The 22,532-nt window shown below is 48.5% G+C and overlaps 1 protein-coding gene across 6 annotated transcripts; it reads right to left on the bottom strand.

Annotated features, from left to right (window-relative positions):
- Nucleotides 1-11,157: 11,157 nt before the first annotated feature.
- Nucleotides 11,158-22,328, bottom strand: LOC119103565 (uncharacterized). 6 transcript variants are annotated; one of them, XM_037227149.1, is made up of 5 exons: nucleotides 22,197-22,328; nucleotides 16,471-16,616; nucleotides 16,147-16,267; nucleotides 12,361-12,553; nucleotides 11,158-12,053 (listed from the first exon to the last, which is right to left on the bottom strand). In XM_037227149.1, the coding sequence occupies exons 2-5, from the start codon at nucleotides 16,592-16,594 to the stop codon at nucleotides 11,595-11,597; spliced, it is 897 nt and encodes a 298-aa protein (XP_037083044.1). In that variant the 5' UTR covers nucleotides 16,595-16,616; nucleotides 22,197-22,328; the 3' UTR covers nucleotides 11,158-11,594. The 6 variants fall into 6 exon arrangements, with proteins under 6 accessions (XP_037083044.1, XP_037083042.1, XP_037083043.1 ...); XM_037227147.1 differs by lacking the exon at nucleotides 22,197-22,328 and adding an exon at nucleotides 21,989-22,054; XM_037227148.1 differs by lacking the exon at nucleotides 22,197-22,328 and adding an exon at nucleotides 21,945-21,988.
- Nucleotides 22,329-22,532: the final 204 nt, after the last annotated feature.

The raw sequence follows: 22,532 nt of genomic DNA, 5'->3' as shown, positions 1-22,532 counted from the left end.
CTCGGCATTCGGGTTATGGGCCTCATCACCAACAGTCGCGCAGCCAGAGCCTTGGCAAACGGGGTACAGAAACCGCCAAAGATGACTCGTTTATTAATGAGGGCATACTTATCAGTGATATTTTATCACTATCTTCCTTCCATAACCTGAAAAGAAACCGGAAGCTACCGCCAGATAAATTCTGATTGACTTGTATAGTCAATAAGCTGAAGAAATCAGGCGTTTAACGATTGCATGGATTAAATCACCGGTGCTGTCTGTTTGACAATGGTTGAGTGAGGTTTTTCTCGACCGATAGAACTCAGAAGCTTCGTATCTTCGTCGTAATTTATATCTGGGTTCTAAAGAGATATTACGGACCCCGCGGATGTAGACTGTAGATCAAAGCGGGCTGACGGTTTGTATTAACTTGATGTGCCTCTGGAAAATAAAAGCTAAGATGCCCGGTAATGAAGTTTTTGGTGCGACCTCGTGGAACAGGCAGATCCAGAATTTTGTAAGGGTGAAGGGCATAGATATTGTGATATCCACGGATTTTAAACCCTGTTTGTGACTAAGGTCTTGGGAAATTTGAATCGCCCGCTTAAATAAAGAGTCTCCTTAAAATAAAGCCTATGGTGCCACAAAATAAAAGTTATGGTACCCCAAGCTGATTATTTTGGTGCCCCCTACCCCAAGGGGCCATTCCAAGATTTTGTCAGGGTGGGAGGCACAACAATGTTGTAACCCTGAAATTTGGTGCCCTTGGTGAATGAAGGTTTTGGGCCGGTAATGGTGTAACTGGATGTCGGCGCCTATCGAAAATAAATATTTGAGGTAATTTATGGTGCCCCTGAAATTTTTGGGGCCTTTTAAAAACAAATGTTATATGGATCCGAAATGAGGATTTCGCTGCCCCTTCACCATGACATTTCGTTGCCCCTCGCCCCAAGGGACGGGGGTATAACCCCATCCCCCACCCCTACCACTCTGGATCCGCCATTGGTCAAGGTCGGCTGGCAAAATACAGTTCATCGCCCCATTGTCTCAAAATGTAACCCGTTATTTTTTCCTAATTTGCCATCCGGCTCCACGCGTAAGCCCTATCTATGTACTTTGGTGTGGATCTGAGTATATACCGTATTGTGTTTGTGACTGCAAAACCCAATTCTACGTTCCGAAAGTGTTTTTTGTACATGCTATATAGCTGACGCCTCCTTCGCACGAGACATGTGTATCCTGGGCCATGTTGCCTCTAAACTCTCCCCACGCAGGCACTAAGCGCATGTTTCCTTCAAGTCAACAGGTACCCACCAGCGGTTCAAGTACGCACGCGAACAGGTACGCACGCTGTGTTGCTACATACGGCCCGCTGCTAGACGCCTATTGCATACTCCATCGCTTATCCCGTTTCAAGAGCATTTGCAATAAGCACCGTTCAAAGTGCTCTCTGCTGCCCTTGCTCCGAGCACACGGTGTACCTGCCTCCATTACCAAGGACTTAACAAAGCAATGAAACGAACTGTGCATATTGAAAACTTTTGTAATCACATCCATATTACGTACACACACACACACACACACACACACACACACACACACACATATATATATATATATATATATATATATATATATATATATATATATATATATATACCTGTATCATGGTTATATTTCCCTTAGCCTCATGTGAATTTTGGTTCACTGCAGTCTGACTTACGCGATTACAGCCATCGGTTGCGTTGGCCGATCAGCTGATCGTTTGCGCCTTTTTCATTGGCGCCAAGCTGCCTGTCGTCAAGCGCGTGAAGTTCCACAAGTGGATACAAATTTTCTTAAGACATTATTGGTCGGACGGGGACGTTTCCCTTTTTGAGCCTCTCAAGCGCCGTAGTCGTCCAGCGCCTGACCCCAGACAGATCACGATTTGTCGCGTGGGAGTTGGTTTTCGAAGGTGGGCTCAGTGTGAGATGAAACAATGAGTCAGTTAATATGGAAGTAAGCAAACATTCTTGCCTCACATGGTTGCAACTGTCGACAAAATAAGGATCATCTTTTTTATGAAACATCATTGCCGATATCCAATGCAGCAATAAGATTATGCCAAAGACAGCGAGAGCAGGTACTTACAATACGTACGGCATTGCACATGCAGAAAGGATATCACCATCGACCCCGTATTTCTAAGCATTACATGATATGAATTCATACATTCCCACTGTAATTCTGGTTACACACATATCTCGTTAAATACTTCGTTCACAACTAGGCGAGACATTGCGGAGACTAGAAAACATGAAAAGAGACACAAGTGTACGGTATGCTGTTATCTTACCGAGACATGCATCAGAGGAAACCTGCCTCCGCCTGAAGTGGCGGAAACATCAAATTAAATGGCAGCACCTGTCGCCACCCTGCTACCTACTGGTCACGCATCTGCTAAATACCGACGATAACATGATGCTCTGACATTTGTCTCGGTGTTGGTGTATGCAATCGGCTGTTTGTCGCCTAACGCCTACACTATTGCATCTCCCGTCTTAAGAGCATTTGTAGCATGCCCCACATATTGAGCTTGCCGTAATCACACTGTGCGCTTCTACATCCATTATCGAAGACTTGACGAAACGACGAAAGGAGCTGAACATATTGAATATGAAGATGCTTTAGCTGTTTGGACAGGGAAAGTTTCGCGCGCATCGGAACCTTCGGTCCCACCCCATGGACAGATCACAACTTCTTGCGAGGGACTCAGTCATTTTGGACGGGGTCTGCGTGAGGTGAAGCTAGGAGCAGGTTAATATGGAAGCAAACATGCATTGTTCTTTCTTGTTTTCCCCGCTATGGCTTTAGTTATTAACAAAATGAGAAATATCGTTTCATCAAAAATCTGGCTTCGGAGCGACGGAAATTTGTGATGAGCACTCCATGGCGATCTATGGCTGATTCGGGCGGCGGGTGGCAAGAGAATTGCACTGTAAAATGTACTCGGAATTGAACAAGACACACGCCAGTTTAAGTTTCGTGTCACCGCAGGGCATGGTCTCCTAAGCAAAAAGTAAAGCTACAAAGTGCGGTTTTCTGGAAATTCGACCTCTGGCCTGTCAACAACGTAAAAAATAGTACCAATCGTGAGATCGTGGTCAGAATAATATACTGGTGTTCTCAGTAAGCTATAGCTTTATAAGCTTCAAAACGCCAGGGGAGGGTTACATCAACCTCCTCTCCCTATCAGTCCGAGTTATGCAAAACGGCGAATCATGGCGATGGCTAAGACATGCAGCGAGCGTGGGTGCTTAAACATTCGTACAAAGCACATGCAGAAGGGATATTACTATCAACCACATATTTCCTGGGCGTAGCATTACATGATCTGTAATCTGATGTGATCATTACAATCCTCACTTGCACTCCGATCTGTGGGTGTCAAAGCTCTCCCGTTATATCATTCCGGTCATAGTTGGGCCAGATATTCCGGGGGCTAAAAATATTTACAAGAAACAGAAAATTGCACGATATGCAGTCAGCTTAACCGAAGCACCCATCTAAATATTTTGCCGCCGTCAATCACGAAAACATATAGGATGCAGGTGAGCATTTGGCGCGGCAGTGTTTTTGAGGCATAATTATTTTTGAAGGTGCATTCGTATTGCCCTGCCATGAAACTAGCGTTAGTGAATGGGGACACGCACTGAAGCTCATTTTCGATAACAAATCCGATCAACTTAACCTACGATGGCTGTTTGTCTTCGTCGACTCCGGACCTTTACTGGGTGCAAAATCTGATGCATTCCGTAACCGCATGCCCATTGATTAGCAAAGGCACTTATGTATATATATATATATATATATATATATATATATATATATATATATATATATATTAATAAACATGCGCAAAGCAGATTGTTCTTTATACACGTTTTGTTAAACATCACAGCAGCCTTGGCAGTGATGACCTTTTCGGATGCTTTCTGGATAAATCTGATGACAGCCTTCGCTTCTTCTCGCTGGTCGTTGACGATATCACCACAACTCACGATACAAAGAAGGCTTAGATTGTCATATGGCACGGCCTGGTATTATTTACATTTCTCAACGTTCCATCCTTCATTGGACATTTTCTGGACTGACAATTTTGAACAAAGTAGATATCGTAGTACGTTTATAAACAAACCCCAGCATTACTGCATTCTGGGTAACGATGCCGTGACGTTATCATCGGACTAAGTCATATGGCACCAGCGCTATGGCAGAGTGAAGACGCTGTTCTTTGCGGGCTAGTTTGAACATGGATATTTCCATAAGCCAAATTGTTCGACCTAGCATATTCAATGAAAAAATTTCAGCTGGGAAATGGCGTTGGTTTGCACCAGAGCCACAAACCTATTGCCGAAATGCGCTTCCAGCTTTCTCCCAACAGACAGATGGGGTGACCCATTCACCAGTGATTTATCCCGAAGAATTTAACTGGAAGTGCTTAGACAGCCTGTGTAAAGGAGCACAACATGCAACAACAACAACGTAGGATGGAAATGAGAAACGGCGGGCCAGACGGGCTCTCAGCACCCTGGGACACGCATTGAGAAGTTGGAAGGCACATCATGTAGCCTTAGGGGGATGGCCTGCCCTTTTGGGGGTAGTGGGTAGTGAGCCCCGGGGGCTTAAATATAGCACGTGTCATTTCAGTTCAAGATAGCGGAGCTTTCCTGTGAAATGGGCCGATTTCTGCATGTTTTGTCGTTTCTGCGAGCCAAAAAGTCGAAGCCCATATCTCAGCTCCGAAATAGCCTATCTCCGAAACAGAACTATTTTTAGACGCTGGGGGTATTATTCTCGGTTTATTTTTTTTATCTAACCCATCCAACATTATAGATCCGCATTCAAACCAACAGCTAGGAATATAATAGCACAGCAACACCGAAATTGTTGGCACCTTTGCTCCTCACATAGCCTTATTTTCACATTTCACTTCATATTGATGCTGCAGTATAAATATATATGCGCAACCATTTCTCATTAACTGATTTAATATTAACAGTACAGATGGCATTTATTTATTTAAATCAAATATTCCTTTTACAAAAAAGCATTGCATATGGATATTCAGGCGCGTTGGCCTCGATGAATATGGCGCGGATGTTGGAACTAGAAACGTGGTTTAGTGGGATTTATTTTTGGAATCGGATCTTAGTATTCAGTTGTCTTTAGAAGCTTTGAAATGAGAAATTACAATTTAGATTCACATAACACAAAGATAAAGATATAGAGCAGGGCTGCCATCCAGCTCAATGGCGAAATTTCCATTTTCATCACCGGACTAATATCTGCCAACCTTTTCGTGGTATCAAACAAAAACCATACTGCGGATCACCAAGTTCAAGTCCCATGGTGACGTCACGCCTGCATGGCCTTCTCTATTGGCCTTGGTTTGTACACTTGAAATTACCTGGTGCCTGTTCTTACATGAATGTTTTACCTACCTACATCAGTTTTATTATGCGCAAATTATTTATGGTTATGTTATATTATATTATGGTTATGCGCAAATGATACCGATTATGCGGGCCCGGCCCGTAGGACCGGAATTCCTAACACGATCTCCACCGAGCCCTTCAGACCATTCGGAGCCACGAGTCGGGTCTTTGATCGTCTGTCCGAAGAGCCCTAAGGCGAGAGGGGGGGGGGGGCACGTGCCCCTCCACATATCCTGTGTGCGCTGCTGGAGGTACCTGAGCGGTGAATGCGACCCCTGAACGACCAGAGTATTCGAGTAGTTTCCCATTTTTCTTAGTGTCCATGGTTTGAAGTCAACGGAGGTCTAAGTAGTTGTGAGGGCCCTTAAATACCAGTGTACCTCTGGCTAACCGGAAGTCCCAACTGAGCAGCAAGAGGGTGTCCACGAGTTTACCAGAGGGGGCTTCCTGGACCGCTAGACGTTGCTGTCTGAACTTCATTTGGCAATGTTGTTTGCTCTTCTCATTCAATGCGGTCATTTTTGGACTCCGCGGTCGCAAAGAGTTCCTCCCGGGGGTTCCTGGACCCCTCGCCCTTCTCCCCCCCCCTCCCGTTCAATATTTCCGTCCCCTTCCAGATTTTTAATCGGTTACTATTGATACACGTGATACATTGGTCCCCTCTCTGGCACCGAAGGCCCTCTGATCGGGATGGTTGACCCTGAATCAACGCGGAGCCGCTCACCGACCCAAGAAGGTCCTGAGAGTAACGGTTTTAATAAATGACACGGGGATCCCAGTTCGACGCATTTGAGCCATAGGGAAAACGGGTGGAGGGACTCCGTCCAGTGCTGGTCCCTGACTGACACTTCCATTGAGGCACCCGTCAAGAAGGAAGAGGAGGGAAGGGGGAGAGCTACGGTCCAGCACCAGCGAGATCCCGGGATGTCCGACACGTCCGGATGTCCGGTCCGTCGGGATGTGTATCGCGACGAACCGAGCGAAAACGAGTCAGAGGCCTCGGGCTCTGACGCGAAAACGAGTCAGTGGCCTCGAGCTCTGACGCGAAGATGGCGGCGTGCCCGACTGAGCTGGCAGTGTTTCGACCGCGGACGGGCTGCACCACGGACATGTCGCGCGTGTGTGGCGGGGTCCCGTTTTCGGGCGAGGGACGACGCGCGCGTTGCTACGTTCTTCATTTGGCATCCGGGCTGCCCCGTCCGCCGGCCCGCCGCGGGCGTGGCTGCCGGCCGGACCGTCGAGCTGGGCAGCCTCTGGGCTGGCCTGTGTGTCCGAGCTCCGCGTCCAACCGAATGCATATGATTATTCCCGCACATATACAATGCTTGAGCGGAAGCATCGTCGGCAAATTTGTCGGGCGGCGGTTTGTTTGGCGGACGGGCTGTAATACTGATTGGGGCTTTACGTCTCACCGGCTGCTAGGGCTATTCAAGTCCAGAGATGAGCAGCCAAACCATTAACCACTATGCCACCATCGCCCCCTGCGGCGCGAACTGCACCCGTGTCGAAAAACTCCAGACTAGTGTTGCTGGACGCCAAAATTTTATACTTGGAAGGTTCTGAAGTGTAAACGGAAGAAGGCGTGTCAAGGTTGATAAAGTGGATGGCGAATGCAAGCTACGATTCTCCCAAATCATTCAGCTTATATATCGCAAACTAGCTCAGTGGCATACACTCGGCTCCACTGTTCAGATGGTGAATCAACAGCGGCTTTAAACGCGGCACGTGCGTAGTGTTTTGCATGACGTTTGGCAGATAGTTGAATACATTTGCAGTCAACGTTGGCTTTTTTACTTCCTATTCACTTGCAACCAGAAGTGCGGTTCCCTATTCAGTTACATGGGTTTCATCCCCCGCCGTATCTTGGGCTGCAGCCTGCAAACTTGTGAACAAGTGAGCCAAATTCGGAGAGAAACTAATTTGTTGGCGTATTATCGCGGTACCCTTCGTTGCATTTTCATCGCCCAGCCAGCCAACTTATTTTTGGAAATTACGCCCCCGTTTAAAACGTGCCTAACTGAAGAAACAAATCATTTGCAGGCTGGGTTATTTGAACGTGTCTCACCAGGGAGAAGTATCCGGATTCAGCTCATGAGAAAGCCCCCATCCCCTCTTTTTGAGAGTAAAGGCATGCAGAATTCAGAATAATTCCCGTTTGCAGGAGCGTGTGAAATAATTTGCAATTGGGGGGAGGGAAAACAGCCAAATCAAATCATAGTCCGTCCCGATGGCTCAGTTGGTTTGAGCACCTGCCTCCTGATTCACTCGCCCGTGGCGGGGTGGGTTCAAGTCGCTTTAGGCACTTGCTATTTGTCCTTGACAGGTACGGCCTGCGGCCGGCGGCAGCGATCGCGGTAAAGGTCAGTTGACGTCAGAGGGCAGGACGGACCGTGCCGAGCGTTGCGGCACGTTAAGGTTTCGCCACTAAATTCTGCCGTTGCCTGGAATTGCGCGATCGGATGGTAGGGGTCAGGGCTCACACAAGCACTGCTTAGCGTGAGCGCTGGTCCCAGAAATACATCCATTGAAAGTGTTCGGATCAAGTTTCTAAAAGTAAAAAACTAACAATAGAGGTAAGCGTGCCACGAGCTGGAGATCTATATGCGCGCCTACCTGGAGCAGACATGAAATCAGTCAGCATTACACATCAGTCGTCAACTCCCTCAAAAAAATAAGTTGCGAAACACCACCAACACAGACAGTAAATAGTGGAACCAAATACCGCAAATAACTTCATCCATTGTCCATTGCGAACCTTTGTCGCCTGAACCAGACGATCTGGTAAGGCCAGAGAGCCTCCTCCATGTGGATTTGCGAAAATGCATTTTTTTAAAGCCCAGCAGCGTCACGTCAGCTCTCGTGAAGGCTGTGACATAGCGGTTCAAGGATCGAAAATCCAAGACCAGTCGCATTTTCACCTTCTGCACTACCGCCATCAACGTTATCGATCCCTCGGGTGACCCCAGCTGAATCTCCTCGCACCCACGCGGCCAGCTGTCCCTGATCCAGCTGTCAAGCTCCGTTTTGTACTCTGCGTGGGATTCCGCCGGCACCTGGTACTCGTCTGCCACGCTGAACAGCTCACTCGGCGGGCTGCCCCGGGCCCACTTCCATGACTCTATCCAGCACCGCTGGGTCGGGTCAAATGCCACGCAGGAGTCCTCTTTCTCGAACCTCAGTTCGTCCTTGTGCTGCAGCTCCTCGGCAGCGGCAACACACGCCGCACTCACCTCCTCGCAGGCAAACTACAAATCAGAGAGCGAGCGGACGGTCATTTACCTAGAGCCTGCACGGCTTCCATTCCCATGATCAAGCCACAACTGAGAGGCCTTCCCTGGCCACCAGGGCGCTGACCGCCACTGTCCAGTGGTCAGGGAAAGCCACCACCGACGGCATACTGACTCGTGCGACAGAGTTCGCGTGCACCCAGAATCAGTTAGCTCCGCTCCGCACACGACGCCCTGTCGACGCAGAACTCTCTCACCGGTAGCGTGCTAGTTGGATCCGTCAGTCGCGAAAGAGGAGGCCGGCGCAGGTGTCTCCCCTCGCTCCCCGTTCGGGCAACGAGCGGTGATATCTCTGCAAGCCCGAAAACGGCGACACTGAAGGGCGGGCGGATCGCTACTTCCACTTGCCGGGAACGGGCTCGAGCCGCCACCTGCAGCCGACCACGTCCGTCAAACTAGCGTCGTATTCGTCGTAAAAGCGGTCTCCCCAGGTCAAACCCAACGCACCTTTTCACAATTATGCAATGCTCTTTTTTCAAGTGCTTAGTCTGATCTCTAAAGGTCAGTGAAAAATCAAAACTTGGGTTTCCACAACACAATCTTAGAACCGTCGAACCATATTTTTCAATCTAAGTTCTAACATCGAGGACGCAAATTAAAGGGGCTGAAATCCGCGGAAGAATCGGGATTTGGGGGTAGGTAAGGTCGACTCTATTTGCTCAGCCCGCTCCCCGAAAGATCCGTGAAATTGACATCCCTGCACCTGAGGCACGCACCGTATGGGCTGTGTTACTTGAAGCTCACTCCAACACCCGGCAGACGACGGCGCACAGGCGCCGCGGGCGCTATCCCGCTGATCAGCGCGTGAGACGCGGACGGTGCAGCTGTGGGGATAGCTGCGAACAGTGGGCGTGGCCGAAGGAGCGGTGGGTGGCCATCGCAGGTGAGGAGCGCGGGAGTGCCATCAGATTGGGGAGTCGTCACAATGGAATCCAGACGGGGGTGCGAGGCACTCCTTGACCTAGGTGCACAACGCCAGACCTAGTGACCGCGCCGGCGACGCACCGACGGTAAATCAATGTGATAAGTTTAAAATAGGGCACACACACACATGAATCTACTCTGTAATTCGAGATGGATGAAACTGGCTCCGCCCCTCAAGTCCTCGCCAAGTTTTACCATTCATATTTTCGAGGCGCTGGAAAAGGGGTATGAGGGGTAACTGGAGGAAGTCTCATGCCACATGCGTGACTGCGACATGTGGAATCACATGGGCGCCAGCGCATGGACACGCTGGGGTGTATGTGGCAAGGCCCGAATAAACGAAGAGCGAGAGGCTTAGGCAGGGACGAAGCCTTCCAGCGTCGACCCCTCGCCAGTGAAATTCAGCGGTCGCGCGGGATGGGGTTCCATGCGATTTCGGTACGGTACGCAACCCGATTTGGGTACGGTATGCAACCCGATTTCGGCGCGCATACCGGGGAACTCAAGGCAGGTTAAACGCCGCTTGTGCACCAACGCCTGTTCGCGCACTATTAAACGTGTGAAATTGCGGTTACGGGATCACAGCCACGTGCGGAAAGCCACGCGTGGTGCCTGACCGGCCCCACCCTTCCGCCCATCAGCAGGTCACCCGCTTTTTGCAAACTGTATGGCTCACATTGCGTTGATGCCGGACGCGTCGGAGTCTGTCCCCACGTGTCGGGCCGCACGCTGAGAATCGTCCAACTCGTAGACCGACCAATGGGTCTCTCCGGTACAGGAGTGCGCAGAAACGCCCCAACAAACATCAGGGAAGCGCCCGCGTAACACCGCGCAGTGATTGCCGATGCGGTACACCAGCCACAGACCGAGCCCGCCGAGATACCACAGATACCACGCTGAGGTACCGCAAATACCCCACCGCGATACCACCGATGCCACGCCGCGATGATATTACGCCGAGACATCCCGCAGTTTCACACCCATCACTGCGTTTTTTTTTGTGTGTGTTTCTGTGCGGATGGCATCCAAACATATGCAGATGATGTAGCAAAGGACTGTGAAGGGCATACTACATGAAGATGATCGTCCAGAATGCGATAAGCCATGGTGTTGGATACGACCCAAAATATATATCATTGTTTCTAATGAGATGTGCACACGCTTGTTTCGACTATAGTTCAATTTTGACCATTCCATCGCTCCATGACCATTCGCAGTCGACGTACTTGAGCCATGACCGTGGGGGTGCCGGTAGTGTGGTGGTTAACGCGTCTGCGTTGACGGATGCCGCGAAGCGATGCGTGGCATCTGTTCACGACATCCGCGATGCGTGGATCGTAACGCGTCTGCGTTAACAACGGCGCGTCTGGGAAACCAGAGGTACGGGTTTCGCATCCCGCGGTGCCCGCCCTTCCTGCCAGGGTGAGAAGCAGGCGACGCCATGTAGCCTCAACAGCTGAGTGCGTCGTAATGTCCCAATGACAACATTAACCTTGACCGTTTATTTTTGCCTTTGGTCGTGGAGGCGGATAGTTTTGCACGTGCCATGCGGCATATCAGAAACTCGATAAGGACACGCCCGATTGTGCAAACTCGCGTCCCCGCATCTAGTGCGTGCTGCACTGGACCGCGAGTTTGCCGCCTCTCGGACGCCGGTGCGGATAGCACCTCTCATGAACTCGGTGCAGCTAGAGGCCCACTGAGCACAGACAACCGCGGCTGTGGCGCCGGAATTGGCCAGCTGCAGTTGGCTGCCACGCACACATCCATAATGGGACTTCAACGAAGGTCAGTGCAGATGAGTAACACACAACGACACGAGCACATGGTGCTCTCCTTCTTCGTCAGTTTTTCATAGGCGTTTTTTTCAGGATGCCTGTGAAGCTGAGTTGAGGCGTGCAGCTGCCGAGTCGCTTCACCGACGTCAGCACTTCACCGCTGACCCAGGTCTCCTGGAGGTGATCCTCAGCTTGCTCTTGCGCTCCATGCTCTTCTCCATCCGCTTCAGCTCGTCCAGCGTCATGTGGGTCTTTGGCAGGTCTATCTGCGCGTCCAGCCGTCTCATCTCGCTGTCGTCCTCGCCCACAGTATCCGATACGGGAAACTGCAGCACCTCCTTGCGCTGGTACACGGCGCTGACGACGTTCTGGCGCTCTCGGTCTGCCGAGTGCACGTCTGGGACGGACGGCCTGGAGAACTGGCTGAGCAGTGCGGTCATGGGGCCGCGGCGTCGAGCGACCGGGTTCGGTGTGGCGGGCGTGGCCGCCGGCCGGTCGGCAGAGTACACAGGCAGGCCGAGTGCCCTCCGTCGGGCCGCCACCCTTCGGTCATGTTTCTCGACTTCTTCCGGCGTGGTCGGCTGCCAGTGGCTCTTCAGCAGCTTCTGTGGATCGAACAGGCCACACACGTCATACCCAAGAGTGATTCACAACGCCTCTACATCGGTGTCATGATACCGATTTAAACCGACAGCCCACACTTTCAAAGCAAATTACTTCATAGTTTGAAAAAGTGAGTGATGCATCCCGGCAATCAACAGCGGAGTGCGGGAACTCCATTGCCGTTCTCAAGTAGGCAAAATATCGTCGGAACTCCAGGTCAACTCCTTACACATATTCCCGGCCTACCCCTGGCACAGTTTGCTAACGCCTCAGTAGTCTGTGCATGCGCGACAGGCCCGATCCACGCACTATGACCGCGCTGGACGACAGATTGAAAGCGGCAGCCAGCCTCTGCGGCCTCCAGTGCGCTGGGTCGTCGGCCGCCAGCCGCCGCAGCTCCAGCTTCTGTGCGGCGGTCAGCAGGTTTGGCTCCTGTGGGCCGCGCTCCACGGCGCGGCGCGCCTCGTTCCAGTTCATGTGTGCTCGCACCCGCCGGTACTCTCTGCCGGAGTCGGTGGACATGGTTCAGGAGCTGTGCACGAGATCATGCGGTCCGAGTCGACTTTCGCCCTCACGAAACCGTCACAGGATTCCGTTTGCGTCACGGCGCGACAGCGCCAACAACCTTTACAGTGATGTATACGTGCTCAAATATGGCATAAGACAATCATTATCAAATCACCGTTGGATAATTTGCACACATATAAGCCCCACGCATCTCATCAAATTCGAGCAATGACCAAGAAGCCTTAAAACTACACCTCGTCTTTTCCAAATGCACTTTTCAATTTGGCCAGCCTTATTCAACGCGGCCGTATCCATTTGGACAAGTGTGGTAGAACGGCTGAGGAATTCGGCGTGATGCTATTGAGTTTCGGCAATAGCGAATTTTCAAATTTAGCGGTTTGACTAAACTCAAATATTCCATCACAACGGCACATCTACCCAGATTTGAGACGAATATGAACAAAGTCCGCAACCATGACAGAAAGTAAACGGGGGGTAGGGCTGCCAAAAACCCAATATATTTCTGAGCATTTTGCGCCGGATTCTTCAGTCCTGCTTCTATGCCATTGGCGTTTTCATGGAAATATTGTATTTCCTTCGCATTTTTTTGTGATTGTTAACCGTTTACAAAACGCAGACGCGTTTACGTTTACTCCGCTGTATATTTCAGACCAAAGAGTCTGCAATCACTGTTCACAGAAAAAGCGCTTACCAGTTCCCACAGTAATCATACGATTAACTTAGCCAAAAACGTGAAGCTGCATCAATTCCATTCATGAACAACACAATCGTACATAGCAATGGAACGCTTCCACTTCTCGGCCTTTTTATACTTTCAACGGTCTTGCACTACCCAAACTACGCCTGCTCTTTACGGCCTTAACGCACGTTCATGCATACGAGTGAAGGTTGGTCCCCCTTAATAACCCAAGTTCACCCGGATGATTTTGCTATATATATATATATATATATATATATATATATATATATATATATGCGGGCGTGCGGGCGTTTGTGTGTGTGCGCGCGCGAATGAAATAATGCAAATACATCTAAAATTAAACATAAACAGGAAACCACGTTGAACCATATTGCCAGCTACGCAAAGTCCACGGCTTCTAATGGCGCCGGGCTCCAAGAGATGTCAGGTTAACAGCATCCGACAACTATTAAATGTTGTTTGTTTAGTTTTAAAGATTTATGAAATGTTCTCCAAGTTGTTTTATGATAACCGTTATGGTTGTTATCACCGTTACGCAGAGCGGATCAGCAGGCGGGGCTTTCCGTCCCCACAGGCGCTTAACCCCCGCCCTGATTCGCCTTTTTTCATAACGCAAACTAATACGGGGACGGGGGGGGGGGGCAACGCTGCCCTCTGCCGTTCTCAAACTAAAAAAACATAGATCTTAGCGGAAAACATCAGTTGATTGGTCTCAACGAGATCTCGCGATTAATACAAAGTTTCATATTGCTAAGTCAATTATGCCAAGTCGGAGGCAACGTCTTCCCAAAAATCGCACCTTTTACCTTTTCACGCTCATACGCACAAGACCATACCTTGTCGCCACACCAAGCCTCAAGAGATGTGCTCTTTGTCCAATTCTGAGTGCAATGGTATGTAGTTTTGTGTTTTGAGCATATAGTTATGACGTATGGCTCCGTTAATGTAACAAAGTCGGTCCGCCGCGAGTGTTCCACGGCATCGTTGGCTGCCGACAGTCGCCCGCAGACCAAGATGCAGCATTCCTTAGAAGAAAAAAAACGCCGCTGCTCCGGAACCAGAAATGCTAGGGACACCGCGTTTTTTGGTGTCGAAACGCGCGCAAAGGATGCCCTGACAATTTGGGCGCGATTGCACGACATGATGGAGGGGTATACTAAAAAACTGATCGGTGTAGGGGTCGCATCGATTTGGTGTGGTGTTCGTGGGGGGGGGGGGCCCTCCCTGTAAGGGCAAGGGTTAAATGTGAAAGGCCGCTTTGACAAATAACTAACTGGTCATGTTAAGAATATCCAGGTAAGGGAAAGTCGCAGACTGCACGTTCCAGTCATTCATACCGAAAATCGCCTACAGTTAGCTCAAAATGCATTGCATAAAAGCACCCAACATTGTAATATCTACTTTTAAATTATGTTATCATCAACAAGTCTTTAAACAGCATTTTATACAGTCCGCAAGCGATGCAAAAAAGGCAGGCAAGAGAATTAACTCCCCAAAGATAAATAAGAGCCCGGAAAACCCAAAAAAGATCCAGGCATGACCAATAGCATTGTCAGACAGACTGTTTCATCAGCATGCAAACAAGTACCTAGTCATGCCTAGTCACTGACAGATAGGCTGGAGTGACCCGTCTGACATAAGTCCTGAAATCAAATAAATTACAAATTAACCATATGCATTTTTTATCCAACATAAGATCCCAGGTACCAACCATGGCGCACCACTAAACCAAGCTATCGTGCCACAAATAATACTATTACGCATGTGCAGCGTAAATTCTTCAGGTAATCATTGTGATATCGTAAAAGAACACAACAAACATTAATGTCAACTATATGCAATAACGTGCGTACACGAACACCGTGTTGTTCGGTGTATTCGCCTGTTTAATCATAGACAAGTATGCTGGTCATGCTCTGGCATTACATTTGGCTAGATTACGATCGATTTTTTTTTGACAATGAGTTCTCTCATGCAGATTACGGCGGTTTTCCCCTTCTCTCGGTACAGTTCCGGCACACCCGGTATGGAAATGGGCGCAATGGTTGACCAAAATGCTCCCCGGCTTTTTCAAGCTTTCAGGTAAGATGCACTGGCCATCCCCATTGATATGCGCGTGAACTGACGCCTTTCTTTCGCAAAGTGGCGGTAACCTTTCTTCAGCTACATGGGCCACGGTAGCCCACCCCCACCCCTTCCGCAGATGTCCACAAGGGTGACAACGAAAAACGCTAAATGTGATGACTGATGTAAATTTTCGAGCTTAACAGAAAATCTAGGTTGCTTTTACGAACGTAAACCCGTTTTAGAACCCTTCTACAGGTAAAAGGGAAGGGCAGAAAATGACCATTGACTTCGGAGAGCCTTAAAGCTCCCATCATCATCGAGGTTAAAAAGCTCGATCCCGTGGATTTTCGAAGACCAAGATACCTCAGTGTGCTTCGCCCAAGCTAGCATCGCCACCTCCCAAGGCGGCGTCCTGGATGCACCCTTGCTCATCTGTGACTATAAACCGTCACATCATTCAAAAACGAAGATCCCGAACATAGGCAAAGCAACGCAATAGAAGACAGCGCCGCTAATACCAATCCACAGTCTGCAACATCCAAACTTCAACGACTGTTTGCTTACAACGATCAATGCCCCTTCATTTTCGGCCGACATCGCTGTGCATTCAGCACCGAGCCCCGGCCATCCCAAGACGGGACACACAAAGAGCGCTTAAAGTAACTCGAACTCACGCCGTCACGGGTGGGCAAATCATCGAAGGCAATGTAACCAATTGAACTACCGGTACGAAAATCTCCAGCAACACGGGTTCGCAGAAATCGGCATACCACTAACTTCCTTGCAACAGTATAACCAACCTCTGAACTGCACCTGCCATCTTGTCTGGAAGAAAAAAGCTGACCTCTTCGTCGTCTGGGATAAACTGATCTGCTTCACCCATGTGTCGTTGACTTTTAAGTGGCAGCTGTCCATTCATGTCTGCAGAACGCCAAGCACTATCAGCACACACACACGCACACGCACACGCACACCACACGCACGCACGCACGCACACACCACACACACCACACACACACACACACACACACACACCACACACACACACATATATATATATATATATATATATATATATATATATATGATTGTTCTGTGAATCAATGACAAAACATGGCGCACACCTTTAGTGCCCCTTCGTCTCTGATCACCGGGCTTTTGATGCTTCCTGCTGACACCACTTTGGCCTGAAAAGTTCCTTGCGGCATGACGCCTCAGCAGAAAACTCATTCTTGTCATGCATGACATGTTTCACCCTGGGAGGCAGTATCTGAAACACAGGTATTTTGAAGTAACTGAAGGGTTCAAGACTAAAACATTTGCTTAGTTAGCTTTCACCATAAACTAAATTATGCTCCACACAAGCAGTCTTGAAGCTTAACTAATGTCCGACAGCTGACCTATCACTTTTCCCGTTGGTACCAACACTAAATCACAAGGAAAACATAACGTCACAATGAAAGTTTAAGCACCATTGTGGAGGCTGTGAATGTAAAAAGATTATGATGCAAAGAAAAACCGTCACAAAGAAAATATCACATCTGAAAGCATCTTAGGAGAGTAAGCTACAACTTCTTAGGCTTTTAATTCAAAACAGTCCCTCGGGTAGCGACAATCGGTGTCTGAGTAATAAGTCAAATGGAGAGTTTTGAATGGAAAAAATCAAATGAAGGAGGTCCAACAAGTAGACAGGGATAAAAGTCAAAGGACAAAGAGTCAACAAGAATAGAATTTGACAGATATAAAACTGAAAAACCTCCTGTGCACCATGCACAGCCAAAGGTAATGACTATGCACAGCAAAAACAAATTATCCGTGACCATCATGGCTATGTTGTTAAATGACCATGTTCTGAAAATTTTCCGGTATCCTCTCTCGGTGCGGAATTTCATCTGGGTAATTTTCGGCATTGGTATTGCCGAGCGCCATTCCGGAAAATTTTCCAAATTCCGAATAATTTTCCTGGAGAATCTGCCAGCCGAACGTGGCCAAGACAAGGGGTCCAGCAACAGCCAAAATCTGGCTCGGAATGTATACACAGATCCGGCGAGAGCGAAGATCAATCCTGTAAGTATATCAAGAGATGCAGCAAAAATTAAGATCCGGCGAACAGTATGGAAAAAATATCAAGGTTGAACCCAGACCAAGACCAGAATTGCGCTGCTTATCCAACAGGAACAACCAGTTGAGACACCGAAACACGTGAGAACCAGGATCCAACCTGGAATTACGTCATAAACCACCGGATACCGGAAAACCGGATACACACACAGTGTTCCTATATTATGCACGTCCCACTTGTAACGATTACGTGAACATGCAACATATCTCATATTTCAGACGACAAACCTTAAATGGTAGATAACTGACAAACGACAACCCGAGCTGGTGTTTACGACTGAACCAACCAAAGGCGGCTGGGATGTTTTTTCCTGAAGGTATCATTAGGAACGAAACCAGAGTCCTGTGTTTGTGAGGAACCGATGGGAGACACGAACTAGGGTCTTGTCTTTTCGGTGAACTTTTTAATGAACAGACCAGTAGGATCGACAGACCAGGGCCTAGTATTCGTGAGAGAACTAGCGAGAACCAAGAACCAGGGAATGGTGTTCATCGAAAACCAATCGGAGCCAGTAACTAAGTCTTGGTGTTTTTGAGGGCACCAAAAACGCCTACCTTAATTCATGAATGAACCGATGACGATCATGAAGTATGGCGTGGCGTTGGCAATACAACCAATGATTATTTTGCACTTGAGTTTTTAGGGGCGAGTCGACAGCAACGGTCATTTCGCGACAAAAACAACCAACAAGGGATCCAGAAGCCAGAGCGGAGAGCTGTGAAAGAAACCAGCCGGAACCACGACCCCAGGCGACGTTTTCAGGAGGGGAAATGAGAACCAGAAGTCAGTATTAGGAACCAGCCATGTGCCTGGTCAGGAATGTGCCATGTACCTGGTCACCGGAACTGTCGAAAAGCCGACCGTCCCAGCCAAGCAGTGACTACAGGTATTAAGAGAGATTGATATAGGCCAGCCGCGCCCTCACAGCAGACTGGTCACCAAATGGCCTCAGGGCGCGCTGCGCATGGCTCAATGGAGAAGGTGCGAAGGCTGGCTGGCGCCCGAGATTTTGCTGGGCGGGCGCCAGCAGGCCCGGGTAAGATGGGGCCGATAAATACGAGGTAGCTTTGCTCCTTGGAGCCACAGAATCCGTGTGCAGCAGGTGTCAAATTTGGTCGTTCGACTTTTCTGATGCATGCTTTATCTTTCACAATATTTATTCCACTAAACTAGTTGCGATGAGTGGATCAAATATTGTGACTGATTTAAATTTTCCATTTGGCATTTCCACGGGCCTTTTGTCCAGGAACCAGGTTGATCCATCAAAAATGGGGGCTGACTCGTTCAATAGGCAAATGGCAAGGGGCGATCAATGAGTTGTTACACAGCTTTGAACATTTTTAAAACCCCTCTCCAAGGTTTTGTTAAATTCTCGCGTCGTTGGCTAGCGCGCCGCGTCAGCCGTTACCGCGAAATATCACATTGCACCAACTGGTCACATCAATGCTTCGTGGTGCAGGTTGATACACACTTGCTCCGCCTGCCACACGCTATGGGTGTGTGAGCCCGGAAGAGTTCGTTTAGTGTTCACCGAGGAGAAACCCCAGCCAAGCGCAGCAGGAAGGGAGAGATGAGCTCACTGCACCTGTTTGTTACACACATTGCTCGACCAAGCATTACTCGAAATGAACCGGTTGCTTCCTACTCCAAACACTGATGCTCGTCCTGGAATTTATCCTTAGCATCAAACCACTATGAATGTTCACTTCATACCAATCAAAACACAGAGTGCAGACAGTTAAGAACACATGAAGGAAATCCCTCACCCGTGAAGTCCACAGAGTCCCACCCTCTTAAGCCAGTCCCCGAGAACCAGCTCCAGGGGGAGACCACGGTGCGGAGTGCCTCGAGAAACTGTTCATCACGTCCCACATCGTGCTCGCCCTGGGATGGGACGCTCGCTTCTTCACGCATGCGCGGCACTCGGCTGAGGCACCTGGAATGCCTGGTACAGCTGTTTCCGCCACCTAGCGGCTGGTCACGCCTCCAGCGCCGGCGAAGCCGACAGCCCAAGTGACGGCCGCCTGGCGGCAGGGCTCCGAACCAACCACGATGCGGTGTCGTATGCAACCGAGCCAGCCCCACGCGCGAGACGGCGCCCGCGCTCCTTCCCGCTTGTGCGCAAAAAGCCGACCGCGAGCGGCAGTGAGTCCCCGGCACCACGATGGGCGCAAAACTTAACAACTACGCACAGGTTACACTGGACAAACACCTTTGCCCAGTTATGCTGCATTAAGCATACAGCCAAAAAAGACAACATCCGTTTGGCCACTGATTAGGCTAGAAATGCAAAACAAAGACAAACATGCTACTTGCCATGAAGGAAAGCTGACAGGATCTGGCTCTAAAGTTTTAAAACATTCAAGAAGACCTTAGCATGAATTATAGTCACACCTGTGCATACTGCCACAATGCCCACCCCTTGACATGCATCAGTCACACTCTATCAAAGCACTGACCTCCATATTCATGTGTAGCATAAGATCTGGCTCATCACTATGCAGAGCCACAGAGTCTTGTGATCAAACCAGGGTGTAAAGTGAGTTTTAGTGGGTACATTTTGCTATGATATGATGATTTAGTTCTGCAAAACTGCACCCCTTATATAAAAACCCTGTGGGCTAGCAGCAACTATACCATAGACAGTAGAGCTAATGACAAACTTTGGTGGGGGCTGGCTGTAAGTCCTGCACCCTGGCACCTGGCATTACATGGACTGTGTCTAATTGAAGCCTGCCAATCTAAACCTAATCATAAACTAAGCATTAACTGCACCCCAAAGCCAACTGGGGTCTTTGACATCCATATGTAGGCCTTCCTTGAAAAATGTGCAAAATTAACATGACAAATATGGCATGCTTAGGCACTGATGTCCCTGCTGGAGGTAAGCGCTCACAGAATTACTGAAGTGCAAGAGAGCACCATTAACAGTAAGACAAGTCAACCAGTGCATTCAAAACCTTGCAGCACAATTCATCTCAAAACCATTTTTGTGGGTACTATTCCCAAGACCATTAATATATATATTCAGCCAATCACAGAGCGGTTGTCAGGGGCAAGAAGCCCCTGGGATTTTACCTTGCAACAATGTTTCCCTGACTATCCATCAACCACACCTCTATTGTGATGCTTTCTCTGGTAGTCAGCAAGCATCCACCACAGTGTATTCTCTGACATGAAATTTGGTAAGAATTTGTGCATAAGAATAAATTTTGACATTTCAAACTTAATGGCAGACACATGAAATAAGAACAGATATGAACAGGAAGTGATGTTTGTTAACAAAATAATCAAGGCACACCTATGGGAAGCTAAAACCAGCTTTGTGAAAATTTTAGCCTTGCCCAACCCATTTAGAAATTCTCCATAAGCCCCTAGGAAGAATTTATCAAAATTTCCTGAGGAGATTAAAAAAATAGTAACTTAAGCTTACCTGGCACTGTGTAAGAAATGCAAATATATTGTGGTCCAGAACACCAAGAATGTTAAGATGGTCAGTGACCGACATAACAGATGTGGTTTGGTTGGGTGCATATCAAACATTTTAAAAATCTTTTTGACAGACAAATCTGGGATCATAGCACAGCTAAGCAGAGCTTGTTGGGCTTCACAGATGCTGGTTGGGCATCACAGGTGTGGGTCTTGCACTTTGTAAACCAGTGCATCAGATGAATCAAGTACACAGCCTGCGTACTATTGGTAGCAATAGATGCATGCAGCACAAGCCATTTTTGAATAGCGTGTTAATTCGGCCTTATATACCATACACTATACAGTATCTGAAATTTAGTTCTGGCTCTTGGAGATAGAACAAAAACATGAAAATCACTAAATTTGCACTGCATTAACAGCTGGCACTAAGACATTCTTTGGTAGCAGATGAAAGTACACACCATACCCTACCTGGTCTCAGTGCATGCCAAAGACCATTAGAGACTGGCTGCTTGCAATTATTACATCTTTTTTAAAATAATTACCATTCTCAGTATGTGCTTCCTCCCTAAGTCTATGCTCACACATAATGCATTTTCTAAGCTATGGTGCTGATAGAAAGCTGTTGATATTGACAATCCTATTGCAAAGGTGTCAGTCCCAATGAAGGCTGATGGAGGCTGATGCTTAAAATGTTGCACACCTTTTGCACCATTCCCCTAGCACATTATGACAAGTTCATGACTGAAATGTAATGCATGCCACAATATCAGTACGAGCATCGATCAGGGTATACATTGCTACCTCATGTTAAAAAAGAGCATTGTACATCACTCGTCGATTTTAAGGTCATGGAATGCATTGCTACCTGATGTTAAGAAGAGCACTATACATTAATCATCGTTTTTAAGGCAGAACGTATCGTAAATAATCGTAAAACAGGTCACATAAACTCCTATCTTGGAACTTAAATGACTACGATACCGACTACCCGAGCGCTGCAAACACCCAGTGTGCGTCCGTCATTCGGGCTTTACGACGCACTCAGCTGCTGAGGCTATATCTATATGACGTCGCCTGCCTCTCACCCTGGCAGGAAGGGCGGGCACCACGGGGAATCGAACCCGGGACCTCTGGTTTCCCAGACACGCAAACACCCAGCAACCGCGACCCCGGTGCGATTGCTACGCGTGATCACAATATTACTGCGCATCAAGAACCATAAAAATGTAAGTGGCCAAGGTGACAATAATCCAATGAAATATGTTTCCTGCGTATCCAAGTAGTCTTTCGTACCGTTTGTAGATTGGTTGGCACGGGGGCAAATGTGACGTCTTGCTGCATTTGGAAACTACTGCAAGGTGTTCCAAATAATTCCTGAACACAATGTCACTAACGTGGCCTGGCCTCTGGTATCCATTTTAAAAATAGGGACAGGCTGCGGCCTGCGATTTGCATTGACTGGGTCCCTTAAGTTGACTAGCGGCCTACTGCGTCGGCCAGGGACTCGCCGCGACGTACAGTGAAATACCGTTTCATGGTATATGCATAAAGCCGCACACACACATTGTTGCGGGCTCGTGTGCGGGTAGGTGCTGCGCCGGCCCAAATACACGCTGTCTTTTTGTGTCC

This window comes from Pollicipes pollicipes, unplaced genomic scaffold (assembly GCF_011947565.3).
Source record: "Pollicipes pollicipes isolate AB1234 unplaced genomic scaffold, Ppol_2.1 Scaffold_5724;HRSCAF=6776_pilon_pilon_pilon, whole genome shotgun sequence".
Classification (NCBI taxonomy): Eukaryota; Metazoa; Arthropoda; class Thecostraca; order Pollicipedomorpha; family Pollicipedidae; genus Pollicipes; species Pollicipes pollicipes.
Note: the sequence above shows the minus strand (reverse complement) of the source record. Positions and strands in the feature narration are given on the sequence as shown.

What these genes read in the sequence shown, in the direction of transcription:
- LOC119103565 (XM_037227149.1), bottom strand. Translation starts at nt 16,594, where the DNA reads ATGTCATGCATGACAAGAATGAGTTTTCTGCTGAGGCGTCATGCCGCA. An exon ending in ATGGCAGGTGCAGTTCAGAG is followed by an intron (nt 12,554 to 16,146) that starts GTTGGTTATACT and finishes CGACTCCGGCAG; the next exon opens with AGAGTACCGGCGGGTGCGAG. An exon ending in TGTCGTCCAGCGCGGTCATA is followed by an intron (nt 12,054 to 12,360) that starts GTGCGTGGATCG and finishes TTCGATCCACAG; the next exon opens with AAGCTGCTGAAGAGCCACTG.